At 57.1% G+C, this 20,503-nt stretch overlaps 1 protein-coding gene across 3 annotated transcripts in view; it reads right to left on the bottom strand.

Moving 5' to 3' along the window:
* Positions 1-20,503, bottom strand: part of DDX11 (DEAD/H-box helicase 11) — a 43,468-nt gene that overhangs the window by 975 nt on the left and 21,990 nt on the right. For 2 of the 3 annotated variants that reach the window (XM_075552218.1, XM_075552217.1), the window contains exons 4-27: positions 16,196-16,444; positions 15,471-15,557; positions 15,101-15,258; positions 13,280-13,325; positions 12,179-12,286; positions 11,974-12,061; positions 11,226-11,446; positions 9,733-9,885; positions 8,601-8,647; positions 8,227-8,306; positions 7,848-7,892; positions 7,449-7,516; positions 5,185-5,223; positions 4,930-5,041; positions 4,710-4,832; positions 4,202-4,314; positions 2,305-2,377; positions 1,989-2,092; positions 1,353-1,502; positions 1,129-1,197; positions 925-1,025; positions 545-629; positions 262-340; positions 3-157 (exon numbers count right to left, since the gene is read on the bottom strand). In XM_075552218.1, coding sequence (XP_075408333.1) covers positions 3-157; positions 262-340; positions 545-629; positions 925-1,025; positions 1,129-1,197; positions 1,353-1,502; positions 1,989-2,092; positions 2,305-2,377; positions 4,202-4,314; positions 4,710-4,832; positions 4,930-5,041; positions 5,185-5,223; positions 7,449-7,516; positions 7,848-7,892; positions 8,227-8,306; positions 8,601-8,647; positions 9,733-9,885; positions 11,226-11,446; positions 11,974-12,061; positions 12,179-12,286; positions 13,280-13,325; positions 15,101-15,258; positions 15,471-15,557; positions 16,196-16,444 — 2,553 coding nt within the window. Of the gene's footprint in view, positions 1-2; positions 158-261; positions 341-540; positions 630-924; positions 1,026-1,128; positions 1,198-1,352; positions 1,503-1,988; positions 2,093-2,304; positions 2,378-4,201; positions 4,315-4,709; positions 4,833-4,929; positions 5,042-5,184; positions 5,224-7,448; positions 7,517-7,847; positions 7,893-8,226; positions 8,307-8,600; positions 8,648-9,732; positions 9,886-11,225; positions 11,447-11,973; positions 12,062-12,178; positions 12,287-13,279; positions 13,326-15,100; positions 15,259-15,470; positions 15,558-16,195; positions 16,445-20,503 lie in introns of all 3 variants that reach the window. The other variant, XM_075552219.1, reaches the window with a different exon arrangement.

Below are 20,503 nucleotides of genomic sequence, written 5' to 3'. Positions count from 1 at the left end.
ACCTTGCGCAAAGCAGCAAAGGCAGGCCCGAAGGTGGCTTTGACCTCCACGCAGTCTCGGATCCAGGCAGGCAGTTTGGCCAGGGTTGCTGGGCGGGCATAACGCTGGTCCAGGAGCACAATGCTGGCAAAATCCTTCTGATGCCTGATGGCCCTGCCTGGGAGATGAGGCTTTGGGCTAGACCTGTTCCCTGCCAGTGCAGCTCCCACACAGCCTCATGTAGGAGACAGCAGGCAAATCTGAGCGCCCCGGCTGGCTTACCTATAGACTGGTTGACGGCCTTCATGCACAGGTTCTCCACCAGAGCCTTCCCTGGGGGCGGCTGTCCCAGGGTTTTGGGCTGTGAGGGGTGAAGGAGGAAGCCTGTCAACACCCCAGTTCTCTGAGAAAATGACACAGCCCATGACAGGGGCCCCATGACAGCCACTGACGGAAGAAGGGCTGTCATCAAAACACCAGGAGGTCACGGGGTGCCCTCAACCATGCTATACGGCCCATGAGCCCCTGGCTGCACTGCTGGGCTCAGGGCACTGCAGGGACTCACCAGGGTCTGATCCAGGTAAGCCATCTTCTCTTGTAGCTCTGGAGACTTGATGTTGGGATAGGGCATGCCCACCATAACCACACATCTGGGGAGTGTGAGGGTCCCATGTTAGTACACGGGCTCTCCAAGCCCAAGAGCACACCCCTGAGACTCAATTGCTCGGTTCTACCACCCCCTCCCCGGCAGCTGTGCCTCCCACACCCCACTCCGTACCTGCTACCCAGAAGGGCGTGTCTAGCCAGGAGATCCCGCCTAGGCTAATGAACTGAGTCCCCATCAAGGTGGGTGCTGTACCACTTCCAACTGGCCAGTTCTATACTGCCTGGCCCCGAGCATGCAGCCAGCGCAGGATTCTCAGGGGTTGAGAGGAGCCCACTTACCGGCCCAGACTGTCGGAGAAGTTGATGCCTTCGCTCATCTTCCCTCCAACCACGGAGAGGAGCAGGGCGCCCGTCACTGTGCCTGCAGCCTGGCCACATGCCTGCAGAGACACCCGCCCAGAGCGTGGGCGCCATCCGCCAAAAGTATTTTTAGCTGCCAACCTCCCAGGTTCTCCGGACCATGGTCTCAGAGCTAGAGCTAACCTTAATGCACCTAGAATAGTCCGTCAGCACCTGCTCCACTTGGTTTGCTCTCCTGGGCTCCTGAAACACCTGGTAAGGACACCGCAGCGCTCAGGAAAGGCTTCCGGATGCCCGGTGCTGGCTCTGCCACTCACACGGGGCGGTGAGCAGTGGGAGGAGCCCCTGCCCCCATTTTGATGGCACTCAGTGAGACTGAGAGGGCCTTGGAGCCACTGCCCGCTCACCTTTTTCCTCACAGCCAGGCGGGCCAGCAGGCCGTTCTGCTCCCAGCGGGCATGGACCTGGCGCAGGTACTCATAGGAGGGAAAGAAGCAGACCAGCCCTCCAGGCACCACATTGCACAGGTTACAGAGGACTCGGCCCGTCTCATCCACCTGGACAGGAAGCTTCGCATCAGGAAGCCTTGTGGCAGGGCTCAAAACCAAGTGCGAAGACCCAGCCTCACTGGAGCACACTCCGGGCAGAACCAGGCAGGGAATACACCTCAAGGGCATGTGCACTGTTGGCAGCATCCCTGACACACACGGCAGTGCCTGCAGAGAGCCAGCTCCCAGTGCCTGAACCACTGTTCCCCACTCCATGTCTTCCCAACATCACCAATGACAAACCAGGGCCCCCAGACCGGCACCCCTGCAGGGCAGGGAACTAGAGCAGACAGGCTGCTTGGGCCCGCACGGCGTCCTACAGGGATGCTGGGGCCTTTAAAGACCACCGTGCAGTGGCTGCCCCTGAAAAACATTGACAGTGATCCCATGCCTGCCGACTCTGAGGAGAGCCCCTGTGCTGACGGCCGCACCCCAGGAAGCACCCGGGCCCTGACACAGGCCAGGGGCAAGGCAAGCTGCCTGGCTGGCACAAACCATCTGCGGCAGCTCCCTTTTCTGGTAGGTGAACTCCAGCTGCTGGTTGGAGGGCCCGCTGCAGATGACCATGGGCAGGATGTTGTCGGGAGGGATCACGTGACCTGGTGAAACCCAGCGCAGGCTGAAAGATGGAGGGCCTCTCCCCAATGCCATCTCCCAGACTAGGCTCCTCATTTGTGAGCTCCAGTGATCAGCGGATCACGTGTGGTTCCCGTGGCTCCGGCCCGAGAACCGTCTGGTTACACTGACAACACGGGTGCCAGAGCCTGGGCCCACCCCCGGACTCTGCTGGGCCCCCGCCAGGGGCACTCACCACAGGAAAACTCCACCACCCGCTCAGCGCCAACCCCAGCACAGGCCAGCAGCTGCTCCCGGAAGTCAGACACCTGCAAAGCATGTGGGTGGACATTGACACCTCCCCCCCAGGGGCCAGGAGAGGGGCGGGCTTGGGAAGGGATTCTGGGGGCAGCAAGGTAATACAAATGAAAGCTGTCAAATATGATGCCAAACCAGGAATCCAAAAAAGGAGAAAAGGCAACCATGGACAGCAGGCTCCCACCAAAGAACCCCCCTCGCTATCAAAGCAGCCAGAGGAGCCCGAGCAAAGCCAACCTCAGGGACTTCACTTTCTCAGCACTGAGTGGGACAGAGTCTAGGGGCGGAAAGTAAGCGCAACGCACTGCAGCTGTTTTACCATTCACTTTATGCTGACACTTGTAAGACTGTTAAAGACAAGCCAACAAAACCACCCCACTGCCAGCAAGCAGCCTGACGGGACCGCACAGGATGCTCCCGCGGGTCTCCCCAGGGAGTGTGGCTGGTGGGTCTGAACTGCCGCAGTTCAACACACAACGCAGCATGCCACCAGGGCTCAAGGACATTACAAATGTGGTAGACTCGAGGGTACAGCAAATGAGTGATTGTGCTCCTGCAAAAAGACACTAGAACATTCGATTTAAGAGAGGAGAGCTACAAAATAAAGACCCATAAACCAATTCTCTGATTTTTAGCCACATGAGTGTGTGATGATTAAAACCACAGTTCCTAGATCTGTAGACAGCAATCCAGGGGAGCAACATGAATGCCCCAGCACGGAGTTGCTGGTGTCTACCTAAGTGTCTAAGCTGCCCAGCGAGGGAGCAGGAGACGGCTGAGGGGCCCACAAGCCAGGCCGCAAGAGCGCCTATGGATCAGTGCCCCACAGAACAAATACAGACCCCGCTCTGATGAGGAAAGGAAAACCAGGGGAGGCCACAGGGGGAGCAGGCCCCACGGGCGATGCTAGGGGGCAGTCAGGCTTGGGACCACTCCATTAGACTGCAGCCAGCATCTCCTCCAGGAAATCCTGCTCTAGGACTGGGGAAGTCATCACTGGGTGGGGGTGGGGAGCTGGTTTGATTCACCACCAAACCCAAACTCACTACCGTTGATTAGTTGAGTCAATGCCGACTCACAGCGACCCTGCAGGACAGGACAAACTGCCGCAGTGAGTTTCCGAGACCATAACTAGAAAGTCCCATCTTTCGCCCCCGGAGCAGCTGCAGGTTTTGAATTGCTGACTGTGCAGTTTGTAGCCCAACAAGTACCCATTATGCCACTAGAGTGCTTTCTGATTCAGGGCAGTTTTACTTAAAACTGGCATCTAACGAGAGAGGCGTGGCCTGGTGAAGCGTAATCTATCCAGAGGGTAGAGTACGGGGAAGCCTGGCCCGCTGACAGGGAGTAATGGTTAACTGCAGCGTGCTGCTGCGAGTGAAAGAGCAACTTGCACCACCAGCACACAGTGCTGCCAGTTTCTGTATGGCTTTTAAACTATGTATGTGTCCAAGTAAAATGACGACAGACACAAGGAATCTGTGGGTGGTGGAATTAGGAGCCCTTCTGTTTTTGCTCGTGCCTGCTTCCTACAATGAAACTGTGACGCTTTGGGGAGAAACGTTTAGATTTAAGAAAGAGAAGATTGACGGGCCTATGGTGGGTGCAGGAAGGGAATGTGACATAACAGGGAGACGTATGATCCCCAGCTGCTGGCATACAGGGGGGGTGTCTCCATGCCTGTGGTCTATCATCCACCCCGCAGGCTAAATGGCACAGACAGGGAGACAGTGCGGCAGTGCCACCTAGTGGACACTGCGTGCCCTGCTCATGCCAACCCTGTTTTGGCTCAGGGTCTGGACTGGGAAGGGCCAGATGGTGGCTGAGGTCCTCACCGGCTGCATGGTGCCCCCTGCAATGACCACTGCCCGGCATTCCTTCACCACCTGGGCAAAGTGCACGGCTGGGTTCAGAAGCAGGAATTTGAGGCTGCTCTGACTGAGGGTGCCTGGAGGGCAGAGAGAGAGAGAGAGAGAGGACGGCTCCGTGGGGAAGTGGCCGGCCCAGCACACTGTCATCGCTTGGCCACAACCTCCAGATGCCTGTGAGGAGACGTGGGCCTTTCATCTTTTACAATTCAACCCCATGTCACCTCCAGGACCAACCGCTGGGGTCCCTGGTTGTACCCACTCCGTTTCCACGCAGACGCTGAGCTTCAGAGGGAAAGAAGTGGGTCCCAATGCACACAGCTTACAGACGAGCACGGTGGAAACGGTAGCCCGCCCGCCTCCAGAGCCCACAGCCACAGCTACGGCCCACAAGCCTCTATAGTCTGGCACCACCCGGCCCCGCCTTGGCTCTAGGCTTGTCTGCCTGTGTGGCTGACTGCTGGGTGGGGATTACCTTGGCGGCTCAGGATGACCCTGCCGTCCTGGTTGGCTGTGGTGAGCGCTGCCAGGAAGCCTTCGATGTGCATCAGTGGGGATGCAGGCTGAGATCCCCTAGCCTCGCCCTCCTGCACAGGGTCTAGAGGAGCAACCGCGAGGCAGAGGGAGGACTCTCTGGCTGGGTGTTCCACGTGCAGGGTCATTCCTGCCAGGGCCTCTTCCTCCCTTCCACTCACCGTCATTGGCCTGGGGCTGCAGGCCCTGCATGAAGCGCTGAAACCCAGTCAGCCTGGGGTGCTCCCTGGAGGAGGCCAGGATGACTCCATGTCGCTCCGTGAAGCCGAAGAGCTGGGGGAGGAGGGGTCCAGGTGACAGGAGGGCGGAGAGAGGCCATGCCGGGGGCGTGGGGACTCCCTTCCCACCCACCCTGGGCTCCCAAGGTTGGGGACAGTCAAGCTCCGCAGGAGCAGCCAGGCCCGGCGGGAACTCACCTTCCTGCTGACCCTGCTCTTGTCACAGTAGCGCTGCACCTGCACAGCCCCGCGGCAGACACAAGACAATGTTAGTCAACCTGTCAGCCAAATGCAGGCAGGAAAAGGCAGTCTCCAGACACTTCAACCGCAGGCTCACTGCCCACAGCCTCCTTGGAATCAGCGCCTCCACCTCCTCTCAGGGGCCCCCTCCCAGGAGAGGCTGGCCAACCCAGCTGCATCGCACAGCCACGTCCCCTCTGCCACCCTCCCTCTGGGGCAACAGACAGCATCCAAGCTTGAAGATCTAGGAGTTTCAAAGAGGGAGCCCCACGACCAAAGGCATGGGTGGGGTCAAGCCTGGGCTTCCTTGGGGAGGTGTCAGCCATGCAGGTGCAGAGCCTGCTCTTAGCCTGGGCTAAGGTGAGGAGTTTGAAGCCCTCCAGGATTTCTGAAGTGTCATCCTCCAATGTAAGATTCTCTCGAGGGGGGTTTGTAGAATACACTAGAAGGGGGCAGAGTGAGATGGGGCAAGCAGATGGGGTGGTGGTGGTGCAAAGGCTATGGAGCTCCAAAGGGCAGGACAAGCCCAGAGAGTTCTCTCAGAGGGTGAGGTGGCTGCCTGTGACCAAGGGGGAGAAGGGAACACAGACAGCATGTTTCCAGCCTGGCTGATAGGCTTAGTGGCAGTGACAAAGACCAAGAGGAGCATGTCAGGGAGGGGTGGGAGAGGGAGGCCAGACTCTGGAGCAGGCCCAGCTGGGTCCAGAGGTGGGCTCCGCCGTCCGCCAGGTATGACCCTGTGCACTTCGTTTTCCTGCGGTAACCTCTCTGAGCACCCTACTGGGAGTGACTGAGCTGACACCCTGCCCGGAACACAGCAAGTGCTTGGTCAGGGGGGCAGGCAGCGTCCCTTGTTTGGAATCTCGACGGGAGCACAGTGTGATGAGTTATTTGATGTGGCTCTTCCAGCCAAAGCCTTGGCCACTCCGCCAAATGACCCTGCTCCTGATGGTAAGGACTCGGGGGAAGGCCCTGGAAGGCCTGCATGACTCAGCCGTGAGGGCCTGTTAACAGCGCTATCTGCCGTGAGGGTCTCCTGCTGGGTATAAACGCAGCCACGTCAGAGACTCACTACCAGCACGGGAGGAAGCTGGAGCGAGGGCGTCATCTGGACCCTGAGATCCCTGCACACTGAGCCTGCTTGAGCCCAGAGGAGCAGCAACAGCAGATCCAGGGCCAGGCCCTGAGACACTGTGGTGGGCTTCCCAGCCCCGGGAGCACATAACATGGGTGCTTTGGGGCGGGAGGCTGGCTTGTGGAGTCAGGTGCCTCTGGGCACTTACTTGGAGGTGCTGGGTTTGCTGACTCAGGGAGCTGGAGCCAAGTGCTTTGGGGTTGAACTCCAGAGGAGTGGGTGCTCTTTGGACATTTAATGGTAGCCCTCGCAGAGCAGAGGCCAAGAGTCTGAGGGCCGGCAGGGGGCTGTCTGAGGGCACAGAAGAGTAGAAACTATCCTGACTGAACTAAACCAAAAGCCAAACTCACTGCCATCAAGTGTGGTCTGACTCACAGAGAGCCTATAGGAAAGCCCTGTGGTTTTCTGAGGCTGTAACTCTTTACGGGAGCCAAGAGCCTCGTTTTGAACTGCTGACCCTGCAGTGAGCAGCCCCACCCGTTAATTACCCTTATACGCCCCATGATCGCGGGTACTGTCTGAGTTCTGTGCGGGTACTGTCTGAGTTCTGTGCGGCCACTGCCTGACACAGACGGTGAGGGCCGTGGGCAGGACGGGCAGTGAGACTGGAGGAGGATGGAGAGCAGAGGCATGTCAGACCGCCCACCATCTCTGGCAACTGGCCCCAGGAGCAAGCCGGCGATCCGGTGTTGTCCCCACCCGGGTGCTGGCAGTAAGAGTGGCTATGGCCAGCAGGGTCGGGGGAAACAAGGTCTGAGGCTTCAGCTGAAGTGGGAGGCAGTGGTCCCGAGGTAAGCCCAGCCATGATCTCTCCAGCCTGGCCCTGTCACCCTCCCAATACAGCCCTCCTGCCTGGTCGCAGCCCAGGGGAAGATGGTGAGGGAAGGCAGAGGACTGATGCGTGCCCAAAGCGTCTGAGGAGAGGCTCTATGTCTCGCCACTCCTGTGGTGCCTTGGCCCTTCACAGAGGCTGAAGCCTGCTTGCTCTTTCCAGACACCCTGCTCTGTGAAAGCGCTCAGCCAGTGCACCGGCTATGTGCCCTCCCTACAGGGGGCCTCGGGGAGAGGAAGATGAGACGGCCTCTACCTTGAACAGGTTGATGTTGTCAATCTGGCTCTGAAAGAGGAAGTCGTTGATGGTCTGCAGCTCTGTTCCTGGAGACAGACACACATGGAGGGCGCCTTGGGATCCAAAGGCCCAGGCCCCGGCTTCCAGGTCCCAGGGTCAGGCTGGGAGGGCTTAGGTCAGTGGTTCTCAACTTTCTAATGCCACGACCCTTTAGTACCATTCCTCATGTTGTGTTGGGTGAGCCCCCAACATTAAAATTACTTTCGTTGCTACTTCGTAACTGTAATGTTACTACTGTTATGAACCCGGTGACCCCTGTGAAAGGGTCAGTCGACCCCCAAAGGGGTTGCGACCCACAGGTTGAGAACCGCTCACTGGCTTAGGTTCTCCCTGGTCTGCACAGAGGGACCCTCTTACCTGTCTTCGAGAGGCTCTGGGTATTGGGGTTCTGCTTAATGTCTCCTTAAAAAAAAGAGTATTTCCACCTATCAGGATGATCTTCCAGGATGGTCTCTGCCCCATCCCCTCACCCCGACATGCCCACCCAAAGAAGCGTATTTAGATAGAAACCTGGGTTTCTGTTTTGTCATTTTCAGCACCAAGGACCCGCTGAGAGGGGCGGAGGTTCTGAGAGCCCCACAAGCCTGACCGTCTAACATCCAGCAACTCAACTGAGCCTCAAGGGGCGAGAAGGCCCTCATCGTCTGTGTGTGGCCCCAACCACCCTCCAGCGCCCACCTCCACGCCAGGGTCCTGCTGGTGCTCAGGGAGCAGGCCAGGGGTAGGGCACTCTTACCTCCCAGCACAGCCACAAACTTCTCCAACAAATACAGGATCTGTTTGATGTACATCAGGTTCTTGGCCTTCAAGCGCTTCCTGGGGAGAAACCAATGGGCATTAGGTGTTGACTCCTGCAGCAACTGCCCCTCCGACTGCCCGAAGCTGAGCCCTTTCTGGATGAAGCCTTCAAGCTGCAAAAGGCTGGCCGCGACCCACGGCCTGCAGACCCAGCAGTTCTGTCCTAAGCAGCCTCAGCTTTTGAGGGTGGGCACTGGGGTACACTGCGGAGAGCGACAGCACGCTGGTCCACTCAGCCCCAGCCTGGGGGAGCCCAGCCTTCCCCTCTGAGGAGCTGAGCCCGAGGGCCCTGGTGCTCAGCAGGCGTCTCACCCGTATCGTTCCGTGTACTGGCGCAGCTGGGCATGGGCCTGGCAGAGCTGGAAGAGAACAGACGGGTGACACGGCGGCCCTGGCTGTGAGCCAGTGACCCTGCGGTTGCACCTAGAAAGGCCAGCCCAGGGCACACGGGCAACTGAGGCGGGAACTCGGAGCTCTGTTATAAAAGTCCCAAGGGTGGTGGGAGGAGCCTGGGCGGTATAGTGGGCTACAAGTCAAGCTGCTGACCTCAAGGGCAGCAGTTCAAACCCACTAGCTGCTCAGCAGGAGCAGGAGGCAGCTCTCTGCCCTCGTAAAGAGCGACAGTCTTGGGGCGCACGGGGGCCAGTCCCCAGGGTGGCTGTGAGCCAGGATCGACGCCATGGCAGTGAGTTTGGGCCGAGAAGGAAGGAAAGGAAACCAGTTCTGCAGAAGCCTGTGGCTCACGGAGACCAGCAAGAAGGCATGCCGGCCGCCTCTGGCAACACAGTCCCTGCTGGTTGCTACTGGGTCCCACGAAGAGTAAGGGGTCAAGGTCACAATGGAATTCTCTCCGACGGTCAAGCCCGGTCACTGGTGAGCAGAGATGGTGGTGGGTCGTGTGGGTTTCAGGGTCAGAAGCCAGTTGTCAAGTCTGGCTCTACAATTATTTCCAAGGTGGCCCAGGGAAATGGTTGAAGCCACCCTGACTCCCGAGTTCTCAAGGTCAAACAGCAGAGCATGAAGGTTAGAGACCAACCCAGCGCCCAGTGCGTGAGACTCCTCCATGCATGGTGGCTTCTAGAAACCATGGGCGGCCTCCTTCACTTAATGTGAGAGCACAGTGCCGACAGCAGGCGGGACTACGTGCAGGCTCCTGCTTCCTGCAGCTCAGCTGCCCGGGCGCTGCAGAACGGGCCAGTAGCACCCTAGCCGAGAAGGACTCTCAAGATAGCATGTGATGAGCAAGGAAACGGGGCACCTTGCCAGTGCTGGGTCCCCATCCGTCAGAGATTTGCTGTAAAGTCAAACAGGCACCAGCAGGGCCGCTACAGGTCGGTGCGTATCCTCCCAAGCCCGTCTCTGGGGGAGCCCAGGTCCGTCGAGGCACAAGCTCTTGGCCTTTCTGGTGGCAGGCCCTGGCCCAGGTAAGAAGAGGCTGGCCTACCTGGGAGCCGCTGACTTCTGAGCTGTGGATGGTGGTGATGGTGTCGATCAGGTTGTGAGCCTCGTCGATGATGACCACCTGGCCCTGCAGCCGGATGCCCGCCACCCGCCGTGTGGCCGCATGCAGCAGCATCTGGTAGGGCAGCACCACCAGCTGTGGGAGAAGGCGGGGCTTGGTGGCCTGGCGGGATGACGGGAGGGGTATTCGAGACAAAGCTACAGTGGAGAGTGGAGCGCCTGGCAACAGGCCCTGGAGTGGAACGCCAGACAGGTGGAGCAGGTCACAGTGGGTGCCTCTGACTGAACTGGACTAGCAGGGGAGGAGTGGGGGAACCATTTCTACTTAGTCTCATGTATGTCCCCCAAGTACCAATCCCTCAGCCCCAGCTGAGGCGCCCAAGGCTTTCTCTCTGGCACCCCGGGCTGTGGCCCCAGCTGCCATTCTCAGCGGCGTGCCACTGTATGCCAGCCACTTGACCTCTCTGTGCCAGTCTCCTCATCTGCAAGATGCGCTTGGTAAACACCAGAACCGAGAGACTAGATCAAGTGAGGGTTAAAGTTTATCAACAGGGTGTTAATAAAAAAGCACTTGGTAAAACTTTGGGTGCTATGCTTTTACAAAGAGTGGCAGCCTAAGGCCTCAGCTGTCATCCCGGCTCCATTTCTCACTTGCTGGGAGGAAACTGGAAAATCACACCCCTTCTCAGCCCTTAGGGACAATGCCCGCCTTAGCTACCTCCCTGGGCACATGGCTTTAGAGAGTCAAGGTCACGGAACGTGCAGGGTAGGGTAGACTTTCACCCCAAACACAAAACACTATTTAAAAAGAACGTAGAACTTCCAGGACGGTTTGTGATACTCGTGCACCCATGTCACCAGCACTAAACTCACACTGCGGAGAGAGACCACAGCAAGGGCGTGGGCCCGGTGCAACAGGAAGGTTCTAGTACTCTTCTCCGAGCAGCCACCTCGTTCAGGGCACACACAGATGGGCTTCCCTATCAGCAGAATCTCCAGCACCTGTGGCAGCCCTTCTTGAGCACCCCAACTTCCTCACTCGTGCGCACCTGCCACATCACCCAAAGGACTCATTCAGGAGGCTCCAAAAAGTCCAGGCACCTCACCAAGCCACACAGCCATTCTGCAGGGGTCTCTCCAATGGGCCCTTTCTCAGTGTCACTGGTACAAAGACAACACTGCCAGCCTGTGCCACAGGAGAGGCCCATGCACGCTGGGACCACAGCTCTGAGCAGCAGGGTGACAAGACCTCTATGTTCTGGAGCTCCCTGTGGGTACCAGCAGTGCACACTACAGTCGGCTGGGCTCCAGGGAGGCCCTCGGCCCTGAAGCCCGGAGCCACCAAGGGATCTGTGGCCTCCTCTGAGCCCTCGGGCCAGGAGAGGAGAGGCTCTGCACCCTGACAGGTGAGAGGCTCCCTCAGACCCCCACCACTGTTATAGCCAAGAGCCAGCCCCAGTGTTCCAGGGCCCTCACCTGGGCCGCCGGGATGGCCAGTCGACTACCGTAGTAGGGACAGGCCCGTGCCTCCTTGCCCAGGGCCACCAGCTGCTCAATGTCCTTCACCTCCAGGAGGACCTCGTCCCGCAGAAGCTGCATCTGCTCGTGGTTGTAGAAGGGGCAGGCAGTCCCGCCCTCCTGCCGCCTCCGCTTCGGCTTCTCAGCCTCCGCTTTGCTCCTCTTCTCTGAGGACGGGGCTGGCACCGGGGGGCAAAGACCGAGAGACCCGAGCACGTCAGCGGGGCTGGGCTTTCCCAGTGGCCTCAGGCCGGATGATGAAATGCTGCTTGCTGTGGTCTCTGACTGTGTGTTCTACAAACTCACTGCCCCGGAGTCAATGTCCTGTAGGACCAGGTAGAACTGCCCCTGCGAGTTTCTACAACTCTTTACAGGACTAGAGCCCCGTCTCGTTCCCTTGCTGTGGCTGGTAGTTCCAAACTGCTGACCGATTGGTGACCAGTGCACCACCAGAACGCCCTGCATCCCATACAACCTAGAAAACCACTGCTGTCGGGGGTTGGGGCTGCACTGACCCAGAAAAGCAAGATGGCCTTTTCCCAAAAGGCACCTGGGGTCAGTGCTGCCAGTGTTTCTATGTAAGATGCTGTTTTTCTTTCCCAGGCTGCTGGTCCAACCTCAACAGGATGGGCTTTGGCTAGCCCAGCCCGCCCACTCTCCCCCAGCACTGTCCTGGCCCCCGGCGCCGAGGTGCTCCTCTGGCTACCGTGCTTGCTTCTCTGCATCTCCACGCAGCGGTCATTGATGAGCTGCACCGAGCCCAGGCGGTTCACGTCCTTGTTCACGCAGAGGTTCTGCGAGACGAGATGGGCGCCGGACAACCAGTCAGAGAGGTAGGGCTGGCTGTCCCCGCGCCCCCATCTTCCTTCCCTCCTGCTGCTCTGCGGGCCGGACCCCCTGCTTGTGTATACCTGCCGAGAGCCCAGTGAGACAAGCCGAGTGTCCTTGCCAAAAGGGCTCTTCTGCACCTCGTGCACAAACTGGGCCAGCTGGGAGTGTGTCCGGCTGCAGTAATAAATCTGGTCAGAGGAGGAGAGGAGATTTCAGAGAAGAAGACTTTCCAAAACAGTCTCTACACATCAAGGCAGGCCAACCCTTAAGCAGCCAGGGGACTGGAGCCAAGCAAGCCTCATCTATGAGGGGGTCCCGAGGTTCTTCAACTCCTCCTCAGCTCTAGCACCGAGGGGAACTCCAATAGTCTCACAGTCGCTAGAATCCAACTGCTTCCCAGGGCAAGGCGATCTGAGCAAGGTGCGTGGTGGCTCGTATGCCTCACACTTGGGGGGGAGGAGGGTCTACAGGCAGCAGCAGGAGCCCTGGTGGGGTCGTGGTTTAGATGTTGAGCAAGACCAGAAGTCCGAACTCCCAGTCATTGCTCAAGAGGAAGTTGGGGCTCTCGCGTCATGAAAGCTGAGGGGCAGCTCTGCTCTGTCCAAGGGGTCACCGTGAGTCAGGTCAACTCAGTCTGGGTTGGGGTGTGTGTGTCCCGAGGGTGTCAGGGATGGGCAGCAGTGAAGCAGGAAGTGGCCAGACTGAACACGTGCTCTTTCTACAGCTAAGAGAAAACAGACAGCAGGGAGGGGAGGGAATCTCCACTTTCAACTGAGAATAAGAAAAAAATGTAATGAACGAAACATTAATTTGCCAGAAGCATCCACGCCTTCCAGAACCCCACACGGACAAAACTATGGACGAGAAAGGCAGGCAGCACGGCAGAGGCTCAAGGGACAGAGCGTCCCGGCTTTGTCTGGCACCCCCACCTCCTCCCCACCGCAATGCGAGCCGTTGAGGCTCAGACCCAGAATGGCTGCTCCCCGTCACCCTCCCAGGAGACATCTCCAAGGGTGCCCAGCCCACCAAACAGACGGGGCCCAGGGTTGGGGGGGGGGGGGGCTAGACGCCTCCCTGGCAGAGGGCACAGAGGAACACAGAAATCCCACAGGTTGCCCCACAGCGGAGAGCCCTGGATGGGGACCCATCACAGGCAAGCCTCCAAGGATGCTGCTTCTTACCTTGGTGACATGTTCTTCCTCAAGGTCATCCTCGTCTTCATCTACCCTGAGGGGGACACACAAACACAAACACAACTACTTGCTTACACGCCAGTGTAAGCAAGAAAACATTTACTGACAAGTCCCGAGACGACCCTCTGCTCAGAAGCCCACGGAGCTCTGGCCTGATCCCTGAACCCGGAAGAGACACAGGCAGCAGCAAGGTTCAGCCTGAGCAGCGGGGGCTCACTTGCTCAGCACACCCTGCACCCCACTGCTGCTCAGGCCTGAAGGGCAAGGGGCATGGCCGGGAAGGTAAAAGGAGCAAGGCATTCCCCGACCCACATTCCGCACGAGGAGCCTGGTCAGAGCTGGACACTGTCCATCTCGGTAGTTGAGGCCGTCCTCCCCACTTAGCAGCCAGACCTGGATCACCTCTGCTGTTCTTGCTAGAGCACTCTGCCCCTCCCCCAGCCAACGCCCAATCAACACAGACATCACCCCCAGGAGCAGGCTGCCGGGAACTCGCCAGGACATACTGCCGTGGCACCCGGCGCCTGACCCTGGAATGAATGCCCGCTTCATTGACAACAGCCCCCAGCCACAGCAGGGCCCTCCAACGAGCACATGTCTGTCCTGCCCCGGCGCTTCCTGGTTGTGGAGGTCTCCGTACAAAGGCTTTTCCCTACATGGCGACAGCCCCATGCCAGTCCACTTTACCCCATCTGACCATCCAGGTGAAGGCATCCATTTCACAGAAGTGACCCTGTTTCTTTTGGTCAGCTCCTGCGACCAAGTGTAAGCAGGCCCATGGCTGTCTTACTCCTCTCTGCAGTCATGGTAACGGGAGCAGACCGGCACTGCAGCAGAGCCTCCGAGGTGTCTGATAAATGATCGTCCAAGTGACGGTGGCTCTGGAAGGGCAGTGTGCTCCAGAAATGGTCCCACTGTCACCTCCAATGTTCTCTAGGCCCCTGGGAGGTCACAGCTCAGAGCGCAGACACCTGCGCACCGGGACCACATTATAATGCCAAATTATAATTTCCAAAAAGGAATGCTTGAGTAAGGACACCTGGGGAACCCAGAAGTGCCCGGTGGTGCACATGGGTTGCTCCTGGGGAATGACTGAGGTTGGTCAGTCACACCACCCCACGGGGACCAGAAAAAAGGCCTGCCAGCTCCTTCAAGGATGAAGACAGCCAAGAAAACCCCATGGGGCAGCTCCACGTAACACACGGTCACTGTGACTAGGGAGAACTTGATGGCAGTGGGATTGGTCTGACTGGGAGGGTACCTCAGTGGTATAGGTCACAGACTTGACAGTGTCGCCTGGGGGTAAATAAGCAGCACGCAACCCAGAGCCAGAGAAGCTGGGTTCAAGTCCCAGCTCCCCGACGTCCTGGCTCAGTGCTCTTGACCAAGCTGTTCTGCCTCGCTGCAGGGACGGCCACCCCCTGAGCTGCCATGAGAACACCAAGCCCACGGTCGTGAGCGTGTCGGCAGGGCCCTCCCTGCAGAGTCAGCTCTCCCCGAGGAGGCCCGGGTGCTGCATTCAGCACCCACCAGCTGCGCTGCGGGTGGCAGTCTGCTCCCAGAATGATTGACAGCCTTGGAAACCCCCAGAGGCAGGTCCCCTGTGCCCCTACTGGGTCACTGTGAGTCAGAGTGAACTCGATGGCGATGAGTCTTGCTGCTATTGTCAGCACCATCGACACACCCGCGGAAGGCCCGGCTGGAGAAAGCGTAGAGCCCCGTGGGGCAGGAGGTGGGCAGCCAGTCCCCTTAGAGACCCTCCAAGTGACCAAGCCTCTTATTCGGGTGTGGGGGAGGGCACTGTCTTACCCACTGGCAGTTCGCGTCTCTTCATCACTCTCATACTCCTCCAGGACCAGCTCCTCCTCCCCCGACTCGAGCTGCTCCTGCTGCTCCGCCCCTGCTCCCGCTGCCAGCATCTCCCTGCTGAGGCGGAGCAGCCGCTCCACTTCTTCTTCTTCTTGTCTCTAGACGGGCAGCGGAGGTGGCAAGGAGAAAGGGTGCTCAGGTCCAGAGCCCACCCTTGACAGTCGCTGGGACAGACACACGGCTGCCCCTTCCCATCGGCCTCACGCTCTACGTGGGCCTCAGCTCAGGCTGCCCACAGTGGAGGATGGGAACGGAGTCAGCGACGGCGTGGTGCTGCCGGGCCAGCCTGGCCCTCGTGAAGGACACTCACCGCGCGCTTGGCTGCGTACTTGAGCTGCGTGTTGTGGCGGAGCTGCTGGAGGCGCTCCTCCCGCTTCTTCCTCCGGATCTGCTCCTCCTGGAAAATGCAGCCGCCTGAAGAACACTCCCACAGGGAGGCCGCCGGGGGACAGCCCCCTCCCCGCCAAGCACCCACAGTGGCTGCAGGGTCTAGACAGGAAACAGTCTGCCTTCCAAATCCAATGCTTAATGGTGTCTGAGTGCAACGACTGAGCCAGTTTGGGCTTGGTTCATTTCCAAGGCTGGGCATGCATGGGAGCTGCCAGGCCCTGGTCTAGAGAAGGCTTGTGTAAACATCCAGCACAAAAAAGACAGCCAGCGGGCAGCAGTCGCCACTGCACAGTCAAGGGTTAGCCAGGCTGCTGCTGAGTTGGAGAAGAACTCAGGGCACCAGAATTTCAGAACCCAGCTCAACTAATGATCATTTCAGACCCACTTCTTTCTTCCCCTCCTAGAAACAGTTTTCATTTTTGCTCAGAAACTGCACCTCCAAGTATATTAAGAGAAATTACGTTAACAAAAGCTTCCTAACAAAATGAAAAAAAAAGTAGAAGTGCTGAAAGAACTGGCCCCAGTGATGTATTTAGAGACCCTCCCTTCATACTGAAGCCACTAAGATTAGTTTAGTGGCATCTGCACCGGTGTCCACGCCTCCAAGTCACCTCCACGCCCACTCCTGGTGACCCCAGAACTCACCTTGAGCCGGTCCACCAGGGCCCTTTCCTCCTTCCTCTGCACAAACTGAGTGACCCAGTCGGGCTCTCCGGCAGGCCCACGGGTCTCTGGGGTCTCTTGGCAGGAGGCAGAGAGAGATGGCGGCTGGGCCTTCCCATCATTTACAGTGAGGGCTCCACTTTCAAGGAGCCGGGCCTCTTCTTGACGTTTCTTCTGCTCAAAGTCACGGAGCCAGGAGAGAGCCCCACAAATCAGGCTTAACGATTTCCCCTGTCGAGAGAAAAACTCTTTCCAGAAATGGAGGCTAAAACACAGGCTCCCAAAGAGCTTTCCCCACTGTAACAGAATCTTCACAGAAGGCCTGGCTTACACACTAGAGGGTGCTCAAAGACCTGCCTTCGAGAGGAGATTATTAGCAACAGAACCAAATCCAAACCAGACCCATGGCCATTGTCTATGCCAGGGGGGTGTAAGACTCCATTAAAACGCGGGCCATTTGGTGCACCAGGCAAGATTCACGCGGGCCACATCACATTTACACATTTTGTTAAATTTATATTTTTGAAGTGAGGATTCAGGAATATGGATAGGATAATTAAAACACTATATAATTGCTTTTATTCAAACATTTATTGTATTTATAAAACTAAAATTATTATTTTTACCCGAAACTTGTCAGTGCTCTCCTCCTACTGGTTTTCACTTACCTCTTATGTTGTGACGGGAAAATATAACAAAGTAACTAATAAAACACACGAAATGTTGGACAGCTGACAAACACGATGCACAATCGTCACGGCTTCCCTCTAACACGTTCACCAGCGCTGCCGCGAGGTCTGATTCCTCACAGCACACCCAGAGCGCTCTTTTTAACCTTCTCACTCTTGGGATCTGTTTGCATGACGTGACACTGAGAGTGGCAGACACCTCGCTTCCAAACGTCGCTGGAACCGAGTCAGCACATTTATCCATGTCCACGGGCCCCCAGGGAAGGAAGGCCCTGGGCCACGTGCACACTCGTCCTCAGTAGTTCAGAGGTTAATGAGGGAATTGTGTGCATGATATTGCCTCCATCTCCCCTAAGTACTATTTAAGTCATAACAATTTTTTCTATTTTCATTTTATTTCAGAGCCTTGCAGGCCACAAAAAATTACCTCGGGCACCAGTTTGACACCCCTGGTGAGGTAAGCTTATTGTGCCAACCTGGCTAATAAACAAATGTGGGGTTAATTGTCACAACATAAGGCAGAGGGATAAATGGCTCGGTGAGCCTTGCCTTCCGAGTTCTCGGGTCTCTTGCCTTGTGATGGCCGGACTTTGGTGCAGCTGCCTTAGCCAGTTCCCTGCTTCAGCTGGCAAGGCTCACTTCCTGCAAGACATCCCTGCGAGAAGCCACATGGACCTACCCTGATGCAGCCCTGAGTGCCGGAGCAGCCGTGTGGAGACCCCTGCCGGTGCTGAGATGCTTATATATTCGGCATCATTGCGTGTGTTATGTGACATGGAGGAGGACTTTGTGGATTGGTGTTGGACACATGGGTTAATGTTGGACTGTGGGCTTGGGCAGGATGTTTTCTTGATGTTTTCTTACCCTTTATATAAAACTCTCTTTAATACATGAGTTTCTGTGGATTTATTTCTTTAAAGTCCCCAGACTAACACAGCTGGCAGGGCTCACTTCCTGCAAGACATCTCCAAGGAGAAGCCCCATGGACCTACCCCGATACAGCCCTGGGTGCTGGAGCAGCCATGTAGAGAGCCCCGCCAATCCTGAGATGATTACCCTTTCACTGACTCAGCTTTCCTCCTGCAGTCGGCATCATTGCGTCTGTTTAGTGAGATGGAGTAGGACTTTGTGGATTGGTGTTAGACACGAGTTAATGTTGGACTGTGGGCTTGAGCGTCACTGGGTAGGGATGTTTTCTTGATGCGCACTTACCCTTTATATAAAACTCTCTCCCTGAGTTTCTGTGGGTTGTTTCTGTAATGGACCCAGACTGACACCCTGCAGGACCACAGAGCACAAAGCCCCGAGGAGCAGAAAGCCTCCTCGTGTTCCAGAGGAGTGGCTAGTGCATTTGAATCGCCAAACTCACAACCCACGATGCCGATGGAGCCCGGGTGGCATTGTCCAGTGAGCAATAAACACAGCAACAGCCTGTGAGGCTGGCTGTTCAGACACCCCGGCCAGTGCACAGAGGAAGATGAGGCTGGGAAGACTTACGGCCCCAGAAATGCTACGTAAGGTTTTGAAGAATCAGAATTGACTGGATGGCAGTGAGTTTTAGAAATACAATAGGGAGTAAAAATGGGAAGAAGGCATAAATAAATACAGATTAGACCCCCAAGCCAGAAAGTGCTTCCGTTTGCACAATTGTATAGCTCACTGTCCCTAACGTAATACAAAGTGGTTTAGTGGGTTACACAAAAGATAGTAACTTAATATCATTGGGAAAAAGTGGAAACTAGAACCCCCAAACAAATGCGTAGCGTGACACCCCATCTACCTGCTAAGGTATTGGAGGAGCCCACAAATTTAACCCTAAGCTTTTGTGCAGCTAAAGTTCAGAGAGAATATCATCAGTGGCAGCAGTCATGGCGTATAAACTTTCTTTTTTAGTGGAAATCAATTGCCCTGGGGAACATAGCTCTGGATCTAGAGGCCTGAAGGAACCCCCAGTGTATCCTCACAGAGAGGAGGTGGCAGTGAGTGTCACAAGGCTGCTTCTCCCTGCGTCCAGAGGGAGGCTCCGTGCACCCCCTCGGGGCCAACACCCTTCAATCCAGGCAGTCTCCAGACACTCATCACCCTGGGGGGGGGGTTCCAGGGTACCCAGAGAGGGGCTCTGACCCTCACCCAGGACCAAGAGGACTGCAGTAGAATGGTGTGTGTACGGAAACAGCATGGCCCAGGGTGTTAAGGCCATCAGCTCTGGGCTCAAGACACGGCTCCTGACGCGTAGCTGCACTGCGGGCAATGCTGTGTTCCACAGGGACGGATGTAACCGCAGGGCCTTCCTCCTACAGGTTCGGCAAGCACTCTACCCAGCACACACTTAGAGGCCGGCGCCTACCCTAGTACCTAAGTGAGCAAGCGGTGCAAGCGTCTCTTTGGCCATCACTTAACAGTAATAATAATTGTTATTACCCTTGAATGAATTCCCCTGGTTTCATCAGATTCTTAAGGGCCCTGTGACAAAATGACAATGCCGATGAATCACCACCAGAAAAGCCGCTGCACACGCCCTTCCCTTAGCTTCCGAGATGATGGGGCGGCAGAGCTGCCGACAGCTCTCTGCAGGAGGAGCCTGGGCAGCCGTTCTGCCCGCATGTGACGTAGGGGCATCTGTTACCCCGTCACGAAAGCAAACAGCAGCCGAGACAGACCTCTGTAACAACGGCCCACGGAGTGGACCAAGCTGCTTGTCTACAGTTAAATGTAAGGAAAACAGTGCCAACGTTGTGGAAAATGCAGGCCCTGTCCTGAAAGGAGTTGGAAACAGAAAAACCCTATGTCCCGGACATCCTGTGCCAACCCACACTCCCTGCCGCTGAGTTGATTCTGAGAATGGCGAACTCCTGTCTGAGACTATAAGCATGTGGGGCACCGACAGCAGCCTCTTTCTCTTGAGAAGCGGCTGCTGGGTTTGAACTTCCAACCCTATGGTTAGCAACCCAACACCTAGACCACTAATTCCACATACATTCTAGAGAAATAAAAGTCAGCACGAAGCGACTGCTGCACACCCACGCTGGGCACTGTAGCAAGAAGAGGGGAGCCACGCACATGCCCACCAGCGGAAAGCGGGGTGAACAAAGCGTGGCATGTGCACCAGCGGAGCACGACGCAACATTACAGCCCAGCGGCAACACCCCCCCCCCCGCAAGGTGGAAGCACCGGGGGACGCTATGCTGAGTGGAATAAGCCCGTCACACACGGGCCGAGCATGCACTACTTGTGAGGCCACCGTGACAGTCAAGAGCCCGAGAAGAAACGCTTGGATGTGAGTGGTATCGCAGTAGATACACAGAGTCGAGAGACCAGGCAATAAAGTAAAAAAAAAACTCTTCAGAAAGTAAAACAAAAGCAAGCTAGAGGTGGAGGGTGTCCAAAGAGAAAGGCTTTGGAAACAGAGGCAAGCACAGTCCAGGGATAAGGCAGGAAGCCCCGAGCCGAAGGAGCACGTCGACGTGGCAGGAAGGACACAGAGGAATGAACCGTCTCAGAGCTGCAAGTCCCGGAACGGAAAGGGCCACCAAGCGGCCGACAGAAGGAATGGAGCACCCCCGTAACGTCCACCATCGCGCAAGCGCAGAACCCAGAAGAC

The sequence above is a fragment of the Tenrec ecaudatus genome, chromosome 6 (genome assembly GCF_050624435.1).
Source record: "Tenrec ecaudatus isolate mTenEca1 chromosome 6, mTenEca1.hap1, whole genome shotgun sequence".
Classification (NCBI taxonomy): Eukaryota; Metazoa; Chordata; class Mammalia; order Afrosoricida; family Tenrecidae; genus Tenrec; species Tenrec ecaudatus.
This window is presented reverse-complemented; position numbering and strand designations above follow the sequence as displayed.